The 20,530-nt window shown below is 35.8% G+C and overlaps 1 protein-coding gene across 2 annotated transcripts in view; it reads right to left on the bottom strand.

The window, feature by feature from the left end:
• LOC100888694 (alpha-1,6-mannosylglycoprotein 6-beta-N-acetylglucosaminyltransferase A) overlaps nt 1-20,530 on the bottom strand; it is a 59,907-nt gene that overhangs the window by 22,413 nt on the left and 16,964 nt on the right. The window contains exons 4-8 of one of the 2 annotated variants that reach the window (XM_030974714.1): nt 20,391-20,470; nt 18,844-18,933; nt 17,596-17,670; nt 12,549-12,584; nt 8,923-9,087 (exon numbers count right to left, since the gene is read on the bottom strand). In XM_030974714.1, coding sequence (XP_030830574.1) covers nt 8,923-9,087; nt 12,549-12,584; nt 17,596-17,670; nt 18,844-18,933; nt 20,391-20,470 — 446 coding nt within the window. The remainder of the gene's footprint in view (nt 1-8,922; nt 9,088-12,548; nt 12,585-17,595; nt 17,671-18,843; nt 18,934-20,390; nt 20,471-20,530) is intronic. The other variant, XM_030974715.1, reaches the window with a different exon arrangement.

Genomic DNA, 20,530 nt, shown 5'->3' on the forward strand with positions numbered 1-20,530 from the left:
GTCACTCAAAGTATTCACGCTTCATTTTATTACAATTAATAAAAACCTGCATCCTAGTACCGGTACCCATAAAACCATGCTTCAGCTCTAAATAAATTAGCATTGTAAATTTATTCCAACTCAAATTCGTCAATAGTACAAATTGCTCACAGATGTGCACTTCTTCTAAAGTTCTAGCTAAAAATCATCTCACAGGGAGCAGGAAAGTGTTGTAGGTTCACAAATGCAAATTGCTTGACAATTAAAGAATAAAATAGAGGTTCAGTACTTGAGATTTACCTTTTGAATCAGCGATGAGAACAGGGGGGGGGGGTGTTTCATAAAGCTGTTTGTAAAGTTACGCATGACTTTACGAACGACTTATATGAAAAACACAAATGGGATGCTCAATCATTATTAACTGCATCAACTAAAGTTGAACTGTGCAGATGTAGATTAACATTCTTATTATAACAAACATTTTTAATGCAAAGTATATTTTTGTGCATTAATTTAATTGAGGTTATTGAAAATATAGGCACACTTTGTTATTCATCAGGAAAACCTTTGGGCATCCTATCTGGCACTTCATATACAAGTCATTCGTAAAGTCATGCGTAACTTCACGAACAGCTTTATGAAAGACCCCCCAGGACCTAGTACTCAGATCCTTGTTTGTGCAAACGGGTCCCTGTTACAGCAACTTGCATGGTGTCAAAACAAGGGATTAAATAAATAGTGTAGCACGATCTTTGCCATTTTGTTTTACCTCAGGCCCAGGGAGTGGGTGAATGAGTGATGCTATTACCCCAAGGTATGAGATGTGTAAAGGGCAAATCTGTGTTCATTGTAGATCTACTTGAGGGCAGTGAATGAACACCCCTGATCAAAGATTATTCATGCTTTAGATATACGTAGCTACATTTCGTACAACATAGATGACAGTGTGGGAATAAACCATTAAAAATAACATTCATCACTGATGAAAATATTGTAAACAATTGGACTAATAACAACAACGGTGATGTTGAAAATGATGGTAATAGATATAATAATAACAATATTAATAACAGTGATGATGTTGATTATTTGATTTGATTTGATTATGAAGACAATGATAACAATTTTTCTTCTTTTTTTTTTTTTCGGGGGGGGGGGGGGGGGGGGTGTCTTCCTGTTTACCTTGGGTAGCCTCATCAGTACCGGTATTAAGATTGTTCTCAAGGACCCTGTAATTCTCGCTATTGCCAATAAACCCAAATTGCCCGGATGTAGCCTCTTGGATGTAATTTCGAGCCACTGCTTTTAGCCAGTTTTAGCCGAGCTATATACATGAACCTCTACACATAAATCTACCATGCACACAGTCAATTAAATTTCACCTCACAGGTACCCATTTGCTTAACCTGGTGGAGAATGGCAAATGTCAAGTAATGTTTTACCAGAAAATTTCAGCGCCTTGTTCTCTGATCAACACAAGGATCGTCTAGTGATAATAAATAGGCCATGTATTTCAATTCCATCTAAAAGCGGAGTGGTCCTCAAAATGCATGTCGCAAATTAATTGCCTTAATAGCCTAGTATGAATTCTAGAGCAGTTAAAATGGAGAATAGAAGATAACCTCATTCCGCCATTGAATATGCAGCAATCAATAACCATAGCTTGTATGAATACCATCATACAACATTTACGGGTACATGATTCATGGAAAATTGTCTCATAGTAGCCGTGTTCACACGGTGGTTTTGATCTGCGTAAAGGTCATGTTTAGAGCTAGTCGGCATGAGTATGGTATTAAAGGTCGGCGTAAAGGTAGTGACCATCTGAACGAGAGTCATGTTTATGCTGACTGATTTACTTCTGGATTTTTCCAGGAGTAACGCGAAACACGACTAGAGTGTAGCGTAAGTTGATCGTGTGGATGCTCTTATTTCACACTCAGATTATCTGTGACCTTTCACAAGGGTTGTATGATCTAAAATTTAAAACTTCCGGGGTCAAACCTACAGTGTTTACCGCATGCAATTTTGTTGATGCCTTCAGAGTGACTTTCATGATTTAGGAATATGTTTGTTTACAATCGAAAATTACATTTAGCGCGGTTTAGATGCAGAAGCTGGGTTGGGGTCAACTCGTGCGGGCCCAACCACTTCCAGAAGTTATGCTGAGTAAGACTGGGTCGGTGGAAGGAATAATGTGTTAACTTAATCGGGCAAGTTGGTCGGAGTAAGAGCGTATGGACAACTAATGGTGTAAGTCAAATATTTATGGAATATTCATTGCTGCACAAAAAATCTTACGCCGACTAGGAAGTCACGTCTAAACATGGCTAGAGTATCAAAACACCATTTAGAAACTCAGTGTCTATTGGTATGCAAACGGCAATGTAATCACCTATATGACCCTGTAATAGAAATATTGCTGCTTATATTCACATGATGCACACATGGCCATTAAGCACCTTATAAATAAACTGATGTCATCTGCATAGCATTTATAAGATAAGAATAGCAAAAAACCTGTATTTAATTGTGTTAAATTGCGGTTTATATCCGGTATGGCAACAATAATAATGATAATGTCTTGTTTACCCAGGGTACCCTCATCAGTATTCATACTGTTCTCCCTGAGGGCCCTGCAATCATATTATTACCCTGGTCATCGGATTCAGGCTTACCCGCACACAATGTATGCACATTCTCCACTCCCTGGGGAGCATTCCAGCAAGTACTGGTTGTCCTGGAGAAGAAATGAAATACCGGTATACAAGATACATTTTCCTACTGCAGACCAATGAACCGTTACCTCCCCATATGCTCCTTATAAATGCCAATTACAAGCCCTGCGGGAGTGTAGGGTATTCGTCAATTACATGTATGTACAGTACATATATTACTCACTACTAATTGATTGTATAGATAATTTAGTTAAAATGGATTTGCAATGTTCTTTATAATATAATTAATCCAAGTTATAAGTCATGATAATAATAGACTAATTTCTAATGTGCCTAATACTACGTTCCTAGGCGCCAGGGTGCTGTTTTCCTTGCAGCCATTAGGCTACTACAAGTACATATCACATGTACATGTAGTACTACATGTATGTACCTAATAGAGAGCTAAGACAGCAGTGACATAATTAAAATGATACAAACAGAGTTACTACACAATAAAAGCACAATAAAAGCATTGATTTAAACAAAATGTTAAGTGCTTAGAGGGATTTGAATAAGTGGGTTTTTTTCACAAAGTTTTTAAAGTGTGTAGGGATCAGTATATTTTTGATACTATACATGTACATGTACCTTACATCTACTGTAAAGCCTTGTCCACATTGTAAACTGCCTCAATTTTCCACAGGGTGTTTTACCTATACTCAGTAGTGATAGTGAGCACTAAAAAAAAAAAAAATTTCCCCCCTCAACCACACCCCCCTTAAGTAAAAAAAAAAGAGAATAGGATTCGTGGGGAAAAAATGGCATCTAACAACATTCCCCCCTTTTGAGTAAGAAAATTGGGGAAAAAATAGGGTAAAATATGGAAGATTAGAGAAAATAATGGGGAAATCGGTAAAATCAGGGTAAAATCAGGATAAAATCAGGATAAAATCAGGATAAAAGAGGGAAGAAGAAAAAAAATCTGGTAAAAAAAATATATTTAAAAAATCGGGTTTTTATCAGGCCTGTATACTGCGCTTCACATGTTGTGCGCGGCTTTAGTTTTCATACCCAATTGCTATTCAGTGACACAATAAAGAAGAAGAAAATGCAGCGGTATATATATAAACTGCTAAAAAATGTTCTGCAATTCAAGTTTGAGCATTGATATCTCTTTAGGTATTTTTATCATACTTGAATAGGCCATTTTCATAATGTAACCAAATCTATGCATATGCCTTTGTGAAGTGCCTCGTTACGAATTATGTATCTCTATAGTCAGAATTCAAATTGCATAAATTAGGTGTTGCTAGGTAGGACAAAGAGTACGGCCTGCCCTACCTAGGGCGCGTTCATGCTTGATTTTGAAGGCAGAATGAGCGATTTGTAACGCTCATCGTAAACGCTCATCGTAATCGCAGTTCCACGGTGCACTGTTCATGCTCACTTCTCCAGGCAATTCTCCTTGGGTGGCCTTCAGCTGGATTCGCAAACCTGTGTGCGCATGCTACGTAGACCCACTAGAGGTCGGTGCGTTGACCCCATTTAAACGCGTTTACAAATTGTAAACGCATCTTTTTGTGAGTTTACGATCGGCGATCGTGATCGCCATTTTTCGGTGATTCTACAAAAGTGAGCATGAACGCAATCGTGTTTTAAACTAAAAGCATAACAGATGCCTGATTCTGGCCGTCAAAATCAAGCATGAACGCGCCCCTAGAAAGTCACAAAGTAAAGCTGTATGTGCAGTTTGCATCCTGACTTTGAAATACAGTTAGTTGTATTCAGGTGAATGAAAGATCTAGTATCGAGGCACCTATAAGTTTAGATTTGGTTACATTAGGAAAATGACCTTTATGGTATCATTGAAAATCCATTTTATTTTTTATCTCAGTGAGGTAAGAGCAGTTTCATCTGTTCCCGGCCCCCCCCCCACTCAGTGTTATTTAGGGTACACATATGCGTGTTCCAACCGACCCCCCCCCCCCCTTTTCAGCAAAAGTCCGGTGTGTAAAGTCAATACGGCTCGACCTTTTTCTTTTGTATACGAGCCTTTTTCTCAATACGGGTCAACCTTTTTCTTTTGTTACGAAAAGGACATTTTGGCAACACGCATGGGGTCCGTCCGTTCTCGGAGTGGGGGGGCCGGGCATCTGTTCAAATGCAGTCAAATTGAATGAATTCAGTGAACATTGAATCCACAAAACACAGGTGTAAATGCATGTTGCCCCCTTTCAGGTGTTTTTGCAGAGGGTACACACAAAGGCCTTTTCTTCTCATGAATGCACTTTATGCTGTTGACAGAGAACTTGTCTTGCATGGTTCAGTAGACCATTTTTGTAATGAAACCAAATCTAATGCACATATGCCTTTGTGAAGTGCCTCCATACAAATTATTTCATTCATCCGTTATGAATAATTGTATTTCAATAGTCAGAATTCAAATTCCATACATTAGTTGTTACTAGGTAGGACAAACATAATGGCTTGCCCTATATACCTAACAATTGAAGTACAGTATACATGTGGTTTCATTACAAAAATGACCTATTTTTTATCATTGAAAGGCCAACTTATTTCCCCTCCCATTTGTTTGGATGATGGATTGTGTTTAATGATATTGAGGCAGTCATGTATGCATGTCAATGGTGTATTCTCCTACTCTTTGGAGAATGAAACATGTTTTCAAAGATATTGAGGCAACAAAGAATAAAAAATTCCTGCACTGGCAATTTGACTGCCTCAAAAGCATTCAAATCACAATCCACTCTCCAAACAACAAAAAAATTCCCTGTTGATAATAACGACGCATTTTTAAATATTTCACTCCTGACCTAGCCCCATATTGAGGTGTACTGCACGTTCCATGATAAAATAATTATTACCAACGAGGCATCACTGTAAAGGGGAATAAACAGGCATTTCAATGATATCAACATCAAGCATGATAGTTACAAGAGGGATACCAATGCTCAAACTTGAATTGTAGAACTTTTTTGAGGTGTTTTATGAATGAGCCCAAAATGAAAACAAAATGTGTTTCGTTGATGCACCATCATAAATTGCAAAATATATATATATATATATATATATATATATATATATATACATGTAATAATTCATTCAAGACCGAGAATGAAAGAGTATTGTAATGTTTATTATGGTGAAGTAAAGTTAAAGGTAGTGTACCCCTTTGGCAGGCAACATCAAATTCGGTAGAACTTTGCAGGAACTATGAATATGTCACGTATGTCCTATCTGTAAAATTTAGAATTTAGCAGTGTCCATGTATTCAAATTATGCAAGCAAATCCATTTACTTTTTAGATTTCACTGTCGGACACTATTGAGTGACTGACTTCTTTTTTTCTTTGGTAATAACATAAATAAAATGAGCTGTTAAAGGTAATACAAAGTGTTGGTATGGGGTCATGGATTTGGTTCAAATGAACATATTGGAAGCATATGCGATTCTACAATATTAAATGATCGTTGTCGCGGTCGAAATCGAGTCTAAAGTTATGAAATTGTAAATAATAAACTTTTTATGTTGTATAGCTCCCTCTCAAGGTCAAGATATTAATTAAGCTATAAAACAATGAAGCCCAAAAAGTACGACCATTTGGTACAAGGGTTTTAAAATCAGAATATCTAATTAAATGAGCGCTTGCTAAAGATGATTATTTTCCCACAAAAAGACATTTTTCAAGCCATTTTGTTTTTTGGGAAGATCTAAATTAGTATCATCTTCCAAATACCTTTGGAATCTAACCTTTTCACTTTTCGGCCCGCAAATGGAACTTAGTTCCTTTAAAGCTTATCTGCCATAGTTTACAGGAGGGATTAGACCGCCCTGCAAGGTCACTGGACAGGTGGTTATCTCATCAACTCAGCTCTGGCATTGTTTGTTATATAGAGGGCGCAAGTACCTACAAGTAGTGCAGTGGGCCTTTAAAGGAGAGTGAAATACATCTAGAAGAGTCAAAGAAAGTCTCCAGCAAACTCACAAGACAGTGACTCATGGTGGGATAATTCAGAAAGCAATAACAAAATTTATAAATTTTGCCTCAGGCTTAGCTTTTGAAATTATGATTTTTCAATCTGTCTGTCTCAGTTTAATGAGAGAGAAAGAGAAAGAGAGAGAAAGAATTAGAAGGGAGGTCGAGGGAGGGAGAAAGAGAAAGAGAGAGAAAGAGGGAGAGGTGAAAGAGAGGGAGAGGTGAAAGAGAGAGAGAGAGAGAGAGAGAGAGAGAGAGGCACAGCACCACCAAAAAGTCAAGGTTTTGTTCTTTTTATGCACAAGCATCATCGGTTTTCATGGCAATATCAGATGCAAAATGTATAATGGCATAGGGTTGTTTTATCTTAAATTTATCCTCTCCACTTTGAATTTCTTTTTCACCCTTTTCCATCGATTCATTATGATTGTTCTCCTTCTCTCCTCCCTCCGTTATTCCTAATATGTTCTCCGACATCAAAGCAGAGCATTTCCCTCATGACTCATCGACTGTAATAGCTACAGTAATTTGCATCTGCCTTCCTACATGTAAATCATGCTAACTTGGACAATCCCCCTTGTCTCTTTGGAATGCTATTAAATGCAGAAACAAATAAATCATAAGACGCGTTGGCAAGAAGTTAAAAAATAGATGAAAGTCTAGTATTGAAATGGAAGGGGGGGGGGACTCTCCAAAAGACTATGGGGTATCTCTTTATAGGCCTACAGGTTTAACTCAAAGCAGAAAGACAACATTTTTTTTGCCTAAAAATGTAGATTTACCATATATATTCTGCTAGCTTTAGATGGCATTGATACATTTGGCTTTCTCATCAGAATTACAATTTAAAATGTACAATAAATCTTAAGATTGCCTTCTACATGATGCAATCAATATAGGGTTGTTAGCTATAGAGTGATGATATTCCATTCAGTACAATTCCTTCACAAACAGATGTAATGCCCTCCAAGTTCTTTTAATTATTTAAATTCATACAAGTTGCATTTGCAGGTTTATCATGTTGCAATCATTCAAGTATATAAGACGATCAAAATCTCAGTTTATAAATACAACCTATCTTGCTGCAATACTTTCTTGCACAGCTCGGCAGACTGCTTCATTCGAATGCATCAGTTAATATTTCTCCCTCAATCAACCGATTTATCACAACTGCTCCAGCACAGGCATATGGATTTCATTTTCAATCAAATTATTAGGGTAGGCTCTACTCACAATTGGTGTTGGATGATACAAAATGAGAACTATATTTTTTTTAAATGCCTGAGCTATGCATTCAATCTGGTAAAGTCAACTCATCAATGATGAAACATATTGTTAATGTGATTATAGCATGCAGGAGGAGGAGGAGGCGGTAGAGGTGGAGGATGGTTAGACAATCAGAGTTGGTTGTCATGGCAATAGACCTGATAACCATGCGTGGTATCATGTATACAGCTCATGGTCTTTAAAGGAAATAGGTTCAACAGCAAGCATCATCGCATATACTGCATTTATCCAATGTATTTCCAATAGTAACTAAATAATACAGGAAGATGATTGTATATTTATAATTTATGATTTTCATAGGAGGGTTTGTCAGTCACAAACAACTGAAACAACTTTGAAATTGTATACAAATATTGACTGGTAGGGTGTGTAATGTAACACTTTGTAGACCACCAAAGGAGGTTATATTTGCACACTGAATTTTATTTTCCCTCAGGAAAATAGGATACCGTAATAAACCGCACCCCCAAAAAATAAACTCTCTTAAAATCGTTGATATTACAGGCTTTTATGACAAAAAGTAAGCTGACGGAAATAAATAAATAAATAAAGAAAATGAATGCCGATATCACTGGCATGACGCAAAAATATATACTTTTTTGACCAGGTAGTCAATGCGGGCATCAAAAAAATGATCCTCGCAATCAATATCATGTGACAAGCTATGGACCAATCACACCTTTGTATCTGTAAGAGCTATCTAATATTACATTACATTGGCTGGATGAATAATGATATATCAATTGAGGCGCTTTCTTTGCAACCACTTTTAAACTAATTCTGAAAGATAACACTATGAAACAACCGTGAATTAATTGGTTCAGAATGTCACTTTTCACACAAACGGCTAAAGTAAATGGTATAAAAAACATGATAAGACGAAAACAAAGAAAAGTGACCCTCCTTTATAAGAAAAGTGACCCTCCTTTATTTGTTTGCCTCTCCCCGAACCAAGTCAAAAATGGTAGGACAATACCCCTGACTAACGAGTAGTATTACCTTCTTGCGTACTCTCGTCTTGTCTCCATCGATCTTCCTGAACTCCTCTGCAGCGGGCACCCACATCGTATCCCACATCCTTGAGATCCTCGTCTTGATCCAGCGGAACTTTGAGGGCTCCTGCATCAGATTGAAAAGCCCTTGTTTTTCTAGCCGGATCTCAGCCTGGAGAGTAGGGAAAGGGGGGAGAAAGGAAGATAGGGGCATTGAAAGAATAGTGCATTCAAAATTCCATACGGAATTTGAGAAACCAAGGATTGGGCACTTTTCATTGAAACTTTGAAACTTTTTCCTACCTGTTATTCTCATGTCATAAATAGTTTCATGAATAAGGACTCACTTCTCCTCTTTACTTCTTATTCCGATTATTCTATTCTTTTCTCTCCGATTAAATTGGTAGCTTTATGGAATCCATTGTTATCTCTCTCTCTCTCCCTCTTTCTCTCTCAAATATTATGTACTCATTTCTCTTGTCTTCTTCACTCTCTGACCAGTTATCTAGATTCATAGGTTTTGAAACCATACAGCTGATGAGCTCCATGCTGAAATGTACCAGTAAGCTTTTTTTCCGTCTCTGCCTCCTTTCTCTCTCTCTCTCTCTCTCTAGCCCGTCTCTCTCTGTCTCTCTCTGTCTCTCTCTCTGCCTCCTTTCTCTCTCTCTCTCTCCAGCCCGTCTCTCTTTCTGTCTGTCTGTCTCTCTCTGTCTATCTCTCTCTCTCCATTCTTGTGTCTGTAGCCTTCAATAGTACCTGGTCAAGTGAGAATTGATTTCTCATCAGAGCTCACAGTGGCGCAAGAGCCTTCCTCGCTCACTGGCAGAGGTGTCAAACCAAAACCAATGAATACAGTAAGAGCCCCTGGGATCAAGACTAGCAATAGGACATTGGGCCCTACACTAAGTATTTCTAGCCTGCATCTGAAGCAGAGAGAGAATTCTAACCACCATTTTCACTTTGGCAAGCCCACTCATGAATACTGCATGAAGGTTTAGGGGCCAAGGGGCCATGGAGGCGTGAAAGACAAGTTCCTCCTTTAATATTCATCACCTGTCGGCCATTTTATATGCCTATTAACCCCGACCGTAGGCAAGATGCGTTTCCATCTTGAATATTACTTCACAGGGGTTTTAACCAGAAGAATCTCCTATTGGGAAATCAATAATATGAAATCAATATAGTCTGACGGTGCATTTCTGGTTCTACTGTATACCGTAACTATGTCTACGTTTATCAATGAATTTGCAGGGAAAGCTGAAAATTACCCATACATGTTTTGTATGTCCCTAATACTGTCAACCATCTTGAGATGATCTAACAACAACAAACAAATAAAGCTCTGGTGTTGTACAGCACATTCAACTATCAATCTGATGGCTAATTTACTTGAAGGTGGTGTCATTGCCTGATATTTATTTAGTTTATCTTAAAGGGCAAGTCCACTCCAAAAATAATTTGCTTTTAATAGATGCAGAAAAACAAGAGAAACAGAGCAAAAATATTATGAGTAAAATCGGATAACTAATAAGTTTTTCATTGTCAATAAAAATTCATAACTTTCTTATAAGTTTTCTGATTTTGCCCAAACTTTTTTGATTGGTTTGTCCAAAGAGTTATTTCACTGGAGTACTAGCAAGCGAGAATTGTTTGAGGTTCGCTCTTGATATCGCGCAATGTGAGCATGCACAGTTTTTATTTATTTATTTACCAACAGCAATACATTTCATACAATGATTTTAAATATACAGTGCGACCCAGAAAAAACAAAACCAAGAATTATTGATGTTTTATTATAACTTAATCACAATTTTGATTACTGAATGACACATATTTGTAAAGTGTAGATCCTCTTTTTCATTTGATGCAACTGGTATCCCTATGAATATAACTGACAAAGAAAGTGGACAAAATATACAGTTCCTCAGGGAGACAAAGGAACATCCCTTCACTGCTATTATGTAAAAAATGTGTAGAACAGGTGTCACATGCATATTCACCTTTTTACATAATAGCAGTGAAGGGATGTTCCTTTATCTACCTGAGGAACTGTATATTTTGTCCGCTTTCTTTGTCAGTCATGTTCATAGTGTATGATGCATATTTCACGCATGAGTGATTAAAATGGATTTGAAGAGAGGGAACCAAAAAGTATTTTGGCAGGCGGTATCTGAATTTCAAAGAGAAAAATCACATTTCTAGAAAATTCAGTTTTTGCCCTTTCATATGATACTTCAATCAAGAAAAATGAGCAAGGAATAACAAAGTTCTGTTTGTTTAAAGTGATGCTTGCATTTCCATAATTTGATTTTAAAGTTTTTTTTCACTGGCCTCCTGCCGTAGCAACAAGAAAAATTACTAAAAGACTTAACTCTGTTTCGTTGAAAATCAGCTATGCATGAAGTCTTTCGTGTATGGCTGATCGTCAACGAAACGGAGTTAAATCTTTTGTCAATTCCGTTTGTTGCTACGGCAAGCAGCCAGTGAAAACGACTTCGTTTATTATCAAGTAGATCAATGACAATTTAGTGCTATATTTCTTTCGGAATCCATATTGATGGTAATAAAATATATATACATTTTTTTTTAGGTAGAACCGACATTGGTCTATAGTTACCTGGATCTTCTCTTGGCTCTTTTTTGTGTAGGGTAGTAACCTTTGCAATTTTTAATTCATCTGGAATCTTGACAGTTTCTGATGACAAGTTAATTATATATGCCAGTGGATGTGAAATATATGGAGCACTATCTTTAAAGATAAACTTGAGTACTGGTAATGCGATTGCATTGTGAAAGAAAATGTGTGGAATGGATCAGAAAAGTTGATCATATAGCATGTAAGTAATGGTGTGTAATGCAAGGTTCTAGAGTCATCAAAATCATCATAAATTTGGCAGAGTCTTGGTAAAGTAACAATCACTTATACAGATAGATGTATATGGGACAACACACATGGTGTCGGGGCTAGTACTACCCTGATTTCCTTATCTTTCTATGCTCATTACTCAGCCAGTATACATTTTCTTCCAAAATTGTTTGGCACATGACATTTATTTGTAATCTTGAACATTCAGTGTAAGTTTCGTTAGATTCTGTGAGAATTCATTTTCTTTTTTTACCAGAACTCAAGTTTATCTTTAATTAATTGCACTGGATTGTTATCGTGACCACAAGCCTTTATATATAAGAATACTAACAATATTAATAACTTAAAAAGACTTTTAAAAAATATTAATAACAACAATAATAATAATGAGAAATTTAATCCATCATTGGAACGAATTAGGTGGTCTTTTATTTAATCTGAATAACTGGAAGACTATAAACATATTTGAAGGAGAGTAGAATCATATATATGGGACAAATTGATGATGAGGTATACATTGATGATTATGATGATGGTGATAGGGATGACAACGATTATACAGTATCCAGTTTATGTGATTTAGTCAACTAACACACTATATGTATATTCAGTGAGAGGGTGCACTCATGCCTTTTATTAATAACCACTTTACCAAAATACTCGACAAAGACATACCACGTAAATAGAAAATGGGATTCTCAAATTACATTTTGTAGTTAAATATCACCATGATTCCAACATCTGATTAAAAAATCAATGTCACCTACCGTGTCCAGGATTTCCTCTGCTACATCATATCCCCACTTGGAAAAAAGTCATTAAAAAATAATTGAAATATTGCTCGAACAGAACTGGAATGCAGAATCAAGATTTCAGAAAAATTCACCTCCCGTAGACGCAAATTAAGAAAATTCTAAAATGTCGCCTTGAAATGAATTTTCACTATGATGATGACAACGATTCCCAGAACTTTAGAGGGCACTCATTATTTTTTTTCATTGCAATTTGAGCTTGAAATTTGGCATGTATATATGCAATTATGAGACAAAGATACTGTGACAAATTAAGACGAAACAGATTGGCATTAAAAAGTTATGGGAATTTAGATTTTTAGGGGTCTAGAGAGTTGGTTTTGGAATTGAATTTCGCATACGAAGATGGCATTTTAAAGGTCAGGATATACGTCGCAGATGAAAGATCATTTCTACGACGTTCTAGAAAAAAATTTGTTAGAAGTTTGTAGGATCTAGGATAGTGGAGATAGGTAGGATAAGAGAAAGACCTTTAATAAAAACGGACCAGAAAGGCAGAAACTGACAAAATGGCGCCTGGACTGTTACGCATGAGTGAAAAGGACAAGCTTAAAGGGCCTAACTAGTGATAATAAGCACTACGTGCAAAAATGGGATTTCCTGACGAGAACAAGAAGAAGAAGAAGAATATTATAGGGAAAACGTGAACAAAAACAATGCAATGACGAAGATCCTCATTGCAAATATTTATAGGAAAGAATGTGAACAAAAACAAATAAGATGTAATGAAAGAAATGCTGCATGAGGAATTGTCTACAGCTTGTATATTTGTAAAGCCTCTTCCAATAGAACTTACAAATATTGAGGTTGATAGAGAGGTGAAAACAAACATAGCTTCTATGGTTTCATATCTTTCAGGACATATCAGGGAAAACACCCATGTTATTCGATATATGAACTTGTGTTCTCATCATTTATATGAAATGATAACGTTGTGAACTCTACATTCTAAATGAATATTCGACATAATGTACTATGTAGTAAGGTCAGCTAAATGCACAATCACATACCCTACATGTATTTCACACTTCAACTATAAAAATAAATTTAAAAATCACAAATTCATGGTTGTTCTCATTCCTGAACAGATTGCAACTTCTATACACATGGGAGCAGAGAACAATTTATCTCTGGAAAGTTATGGAATAACACTAGCAATGAACAAAAAAAAACAAAAAAAACAAAAAAATATGAACAGCTACATGTAGCTATGATAAAAGCTCACTTTGGCAATAATAATTTGTAAAAGAATTCCTGCATACAAAAGTTCTTTTAAACTGAATGTGAGTGTAAGAATACAGCAATAGATTAAAATTCTTCAATAGCATTCCTAAAAGACGTATTTTTCAAGGGCTGTTTAATTTTTGTAAAAACAAATACATAACTATATAAATCCGAATGGTTTGTGTCATCTATATACTATCAAAACTAAAGTATTAGATTAACAATTAAATGAGCAAAGGAGTGACGGAATTGTTTTAAAATGTCAGACTTAACATTGCCTAGCATGATGGATGTATTAATTTTTGTAATGTTGAATCCAGTGAACAAAAAGGATGAGATGCAACATTTTGAAAATGCTGCCACTTCTCAGGTATTCTTTAATGTTAGGTCTAGAAAAAAATGAAAACACATTTTACAAACTGAACTATTTCTCTACAAAAGAGAATCATTTAAAAGCAATTTTCATTTTTTACTAACAAAAACTTGAATGCCCTTTGCTAAAAGCGACAAACTCTTTGAAAATAATCAAAATTATAGCTCTTTTAGCTCTCAATAGTTGACCTTTTCACCTCTAGCCTAAAGTTAAACATGCCAGTGTCTAAATAGTTAATGTCCTTGTGTAAATAACACAGGCTTCTTATTGATTACAAATGTCATTTCACCATTAATTATTCACTTTGTAATTGATGGTTCATATACAAGATACAAACACAACGTATGAATGATGAAGGCAAGGATTCCTCAATGCATCTTAAAAGGTCATTCATATACACTCCTAAAATTGTACTTTAAAAAGGGTAGCAACAGGAGAGTAATGCTATGGTCACATTACCTAAAAGTAGCCTGCTCGGCGGCCGAGCGGCGAGTTTTTAACCAATTCTGCCCGGCGGCTGCCCGGCCACCGAGCGGCGGCCGCACAGGCACCGCTCGATTTTAGGGCATCGCTCGGTCGCCGCTGAAGTTTTAGCGTGGAGTTAAAATTTGGGCGGCGCCTGCTCACTTTTCACTCACCGCCCAAAATACGCTCGGTGCCTGGGCGGTCGCCAACCGGGCACCGACCTAATCGCTGGGCGATGCCTAAATTCCAGCAGCGACCGAGCAGGCTACTGATCGGTCGGTCGGTCGCTGCTCTGATTTGTGACCATAGCTTAAGATTGATATTAAAGATACATTCCTAAACATTAAACAAACTCTGTGATTTCATGTATATGTATGTGTAGTTTGAGACTTTATGGAACTGTATGATAACATATCTACAACAAATTTAGTTCCTGTTCCATTACATAATCTTTCGATGATATTAATCTTTTCGTGATATAACCTCACAATTTTTTTTTTTTTCTGCAATGGCTCTTTTTCAATAATAAACAGATGTAACAAATGAAAAGATCTTCTTCATATTCACTTTTCCCAAAACTAAAGTAACATTATCATAGCAAGTATCTGCATGGGTACAGGGTCTAAAGGCCATGTTTTTTTCTGCCAGCAAATTATATAACTGTATGAAGTAGATGAAACTTGAAGAATTTCAACAAAATAGCAGATCTGTTTTACATCCTACTTAGAGCTGCACCATTAATTCAGGCTAGGGTATTTTCTTAAAAAGGCATGCCTGTGCATCGTTACAGCATTGCACACAGAGTGCCTCACTCCCTAAATCCAACCGAGGTGACGAAAAATAGTAAACTGACTACGGTATTTCTTTATAGATAATCATTGATAATTCTTCTTTACTCTTATGATACCTCTTTGAAAAGAATACATGTGATCATTGTGAAAGGCATGTACAAATAAAAAAATCAATTGCTCATTTAAAAAAAAAAAAAATTCTTGGCTCATTGATTTCCAATTGATATAATACAAATGATGCATGCTAATACGAGTTCACTCGAGTTGAATCAGGCTGAGTATATATTTGTCGGTGGGGTGACAAAACCTCGTATCTCAAAAATCATGAATTTTCAGGAGAGCGCAAAAACCTTTCCTGTCTCAACAGATTTAGTGCTGTGACACCGTCCTTTGTTTGGAATTTGTGAAAAAACCGAGACAGGAGGCGTTCCATGGATTTATCAGGTGGTGTCGTAGGCCATTAGGTACAAAATTATGCAAAAAAATCAAAATCTCAAAAAATTGAGATACAAGGTTTTGTCACCCCACCGATACTATTGTAGGTACCTATACAGCCACTCAACGGGAACGGATTGACTGCATATTACATACATGCCAACATTTGAAAATCAGAAATCTGTACAAATTATGCTATTTAAAAAAAAAAAAGAGGAACAATCCTAACTCTCCTATTCAATACTACAGACAAATTTGTACAGGAAGAGGAACACCTGCATTAAAATGATAATTATCTTCTCCCAAAAAGAGGAATGTTCCTCTTTAATCTGAACAGTTGGCATGTATGCATATTTATACGAATGAATGCATGAACACCGATACTATTGTAGGTACCTATACAGCCACTCAGCGGGAACGGATTGACTGCATATTATACGAATGAATGAATGAACACATGAATCATTAGTCTTACACAACTAGACTCCTAAATCTTTGATGTGAAAAGCAGTCATTTTAAAGATTGCTTCATTTCATTGCTGTGGCAAAATGAACCCCAAGATTAGGCTAGCAACTCTTTCTCTCACTTATTGAACAAGTTCTATTTTTCCACAACTTGAACTGAAGACTAACAGAGAGAGAACCACAAAGAACAGGTTTTTTTTTAAATTCATCCTCATGAATAAAGGATAAGGCCTGGAGCAGCCAGGCAGTCCTCAGGAAGAAAGAGAAAATAAGCTTGACAACAAAAATTCATCAACGTCAGCTCAATATCATTTGGAGAAAGATATCTAAATTATTTATAGGGATATTTTCAGAAGTGATGTATTGCATTGATTCTTGAGAGAAAAAAAAGTTACAGAGAAATGTTTTCAATCTAAATCAAAATTACTGGGTGACATAAATTACATCCCAAAAATGTCCATGTCTAAATGTCTACATGCTAGAGCATGGTAACAGATTCCTCTGTCTTTAAAAAGAACAGCGAGAAATGCATTCTTTCATTGAATTCAAATTCGAAGAGATTGGGGATAGAATGATATCAGCAAACAGATAATTAAAAAAGTCTCCAGCAATCGATAGATATTTGATAAAGGCAGCATTTGATAAAGACAGGTTCAGCAAATTAGTATTCTGTATAATTTGAGTTTATTTTAAATATGCAAAATTTGTCCCATTGGTTGAGAACATATACATGTATGTACGATATGTTTCAATTTTTACTCCTGATCATAAATATCTTGATATCTAACATAGTGATTGGCTTAGTAAACAGAACCTCTTTGTTAATAATTACAAACATTAATTATAATTTTTTAGTTATTATATCATCAACAGATCAATGGTTTTATTATTCATTTTTATCAATCTTTTCCTCTTCTTGATGAGCCTTTTAATTACATGTGAGCCAAACAAATATCCTTGTTAAACGTACATGTACATTTAGACAGATAACTGAAGAATGAAGTGAAATTAATTCAGTACATGTAACTCTTGATTACGATAGAATATACAGATAGACTCCCTATATATTTTGCACGTGGATGTGAAATCTACAACCAAAAGTTTGAATACTGTAGATCAAACAATTTTACAGCCAACAAAGTTCATATTCACAACTTCAAACCAATATTGGTATGAACTGATCATTCTCCCTAGACTAGTTTCATTTTCTCAAACCTATTCACAGACATACAGTATGCAATCTTCTTACCTTGTCAGATTCCTGCAGATTTAAACTCAAAGAAATATTATCTCTGCCTTTTACTCTGGGGCACCAGTTTTCCACCTGTGATAAGAAAAAAATTCAATAAGGGAATCATAGGAAAATGTATGAATGTCTTCATAAATAGTCAATTACATTATAACATAGACAAATATTTCATAGATATTTTTTACAACTTTAACATACTGTAATGTATAAATAAGAGATGGAACAAAGTAAAATAGAATAAAAGATATTTTCAGATATTGATATAGATAAATACAATATGCTAAAAACCACATTGTACATGTACACCCTGTATCTATATGGATGCTAATATGTACATTAAACTACCAGTGCAGTGGTAATCTTAGAGTCAGGTTTATCTGACAATGTTGTGGATTTGGGGAATTTTTGAGTAGCATTATTCTTTTAGGCTTTCCTCTATCTTTTTTCCCTCGTAGGAATGTGTAAGCCCTTTGTCTACTGGGGAGAGTGCAGCTGGGGAGAGAAATGCAAATTCACGTCCGGCTGAAGAAAAGAGGAAGTATTCATGCGGGCATGGTTATTTGTATAGGGGATTCGGCGAGGGGATTGTGAAGGGGGTTTCCCAGGGGTTGGCAAGCCGTAACGTTTGTCCTACCTGGGGACAACTAATGTACCCAGTTCACATTCTGACTATTGAAATACAATTATTCATAGCAGATGAATGAATTATACTTTATACTACAATTGCCAGAGCACATATTGCATAAATTATTTGGTGCTCTTCTAGGCTGATGGTTTCTCATAAATGAAATAGATTTGTTAACTGCTATATTTTAGAATTTTTAAATGAATTAGTTACAAATAATTGTTCCCCTGTTTTATATTCTTCACCAAATATAATTTCCATATTCTCAGCTAAGATTTTTTCCTCATTGAAAAGTAAAGGTTTTGTTATTGATTTAAAAAGTCTTTATAACTAAAGCTTGGTGCATGATTCATTTACATGTATAACTTCAACTGGCATGCCACATTTTAAGAAAATGGCTGGGCCCATGTCGTGCTAAAAGGCATCACATCATGCCAAGAATATTTGTATTATTTATCTCTTGTACATTTTTGTACGGAATATTGTACATCAAAGGGCAGGAATACATCTCATTTTTCAGAATACCTCCACTTATTCTTTGGGGTGAGGTTTCCTTTAATGCATGTGTTTGGTTATGCTTGATTGATCATTCAATTTGACCGTTCATTTGAAACTGCTCTTACCTCACTGAGATAGACCCGGAAGGAACACTCGGTACCGTCTACTCCATACTGTGCATAGCATGAATCGGATTTCCACATTTGCCTCATCCACTGTTTGTTAGAGTAAAAAAATAAAATGGAAATGGAAATGGAATCAAGAGATGACTACATGTATGTATAAATATTTGATCATGTTTCTTTTGTGAATATAAAGGTAGATATATATACAATATGGCTGCACACATTCTAAAAATACACAGACAGATATCTGACCTTCTCAATTTGTACTTGCTTGTACAAAGACATTGATTTTTCCTACCCAGAAAATCTCTCTCTCTCTCTTCTCTCTCTCCCCCTTCTCTCTCTCTCTCTCTCTCTCTCTCCCCTTCTCTCTCCCTTTCTCCCTCCCCTTCGCTCTCTCTCTCTTTCTCCATTCTTTTTATCTATAGCCTTTAATAGTACTTGTCCCCTTCTCCTTTGTCCTCCCCCTTTCTATCACCTTCCTCATCACAATCATCATTTTACATTTTACGTTCATCATGTATCAGTGGCAATATCAAATTTGTCTGAAATGAAAGCAATTTTTTTACTATTCGATCTCTAGTCCTGTTCATCTGCTTTAATACCTTCTAAACAAAAGACTAAGCTATAAAGAGATCAATCCCAATTGACCTTCAGCGGTGAAAGAAAAAGATTGGTAGTCAAATAATAGATTGCCTGATCAGAGGTGATTATTTTAACACTTTGATTGTATGTGTGATGAAAGGTGACTACACAACTAAAATTCAATAATTTAACACTAATAATGAGATTGTGACAATCACACCTGTAATTTTACTTTGAATAGCAAAAAACAGGACTTTATGAGGATTGCAATTCACTTCATACTCTTACTGCTAAAGAGGATTTTTACGTCTTTTAATGGTTTTATCTGTTTATCTGTTCTATCTGCTTTATTCACATTGTTCAAAATCCTGTATTATCAGTTAATACATCTCGGTGTCATGTCACTTTCAAATCAAATCAAATCAAATCAAATCAAATCATTTATTTCCAAATTCCAACATTAATTAATTAAAAACAATATGTAAAAAACAGTCAATGGGCAATAAAAACATTATACAACTACGACATTTCAATCAAACGATTAAGAAGAAAACAAAACAAGTATAGCAATCAAAGAGAAAACAAGGTACGGACTACATTAAAAACATAAGTGGCTAATTGGAAAATGGTGAACACAACTTTGTCAATATTTTATAGACTCAAGGATTTCATCCCCTATTGGTAAATATTTATTCATGGAACTAATACCTAGGAGTGGTTATAATGTTAAACCATGTATATTTGCACACCTTATATCAATTATCTTTCTATTACACCAGTAAAACATTGGGTATCAGTCCCATGTTGATAATTTTTTTTTTGGTACCATACCGAGAAATAACACTTTTTTTTCAACTGAAATATTTTGACAAGATAGGTTTTGATGTTTCTTTGGAACGTGTTTGGAATGGGTGGTATTCAGATCAACAGATCATTATTTTTTATTTTTTCCCTGAACCTACCGCTACTTTTGCTTTGCAGCTGGAGAACCCACCAAGCTCGGCTTCTGTGAGAGAACAATCCACACCTCCTCCAACAAGTTCTGAGAGAAGAAGAAGATAAATATAATCAACATTAATCAATAATCAATATAGAACTAAGA

The sequence above is a fragment of the Strongylocentrotus purpuratus genome, unplaced genomic scaffold, assembly GCF_000002235.5.
Source record: "Strongylocentrotus purpuratus isolate Spur 01 unplaced genomic scaffold, Spur_5.0 spur5_scaffold_7, whole genome shotgun sequence".
Classification (NCBI taxonomy): Eukaryota; Metazoa; Echinodermata; class Echinoidea; order Camarodonta; family Strongylocentrotidae; genus Strongylocentrotus; species Strongylocentrotus purpuratus.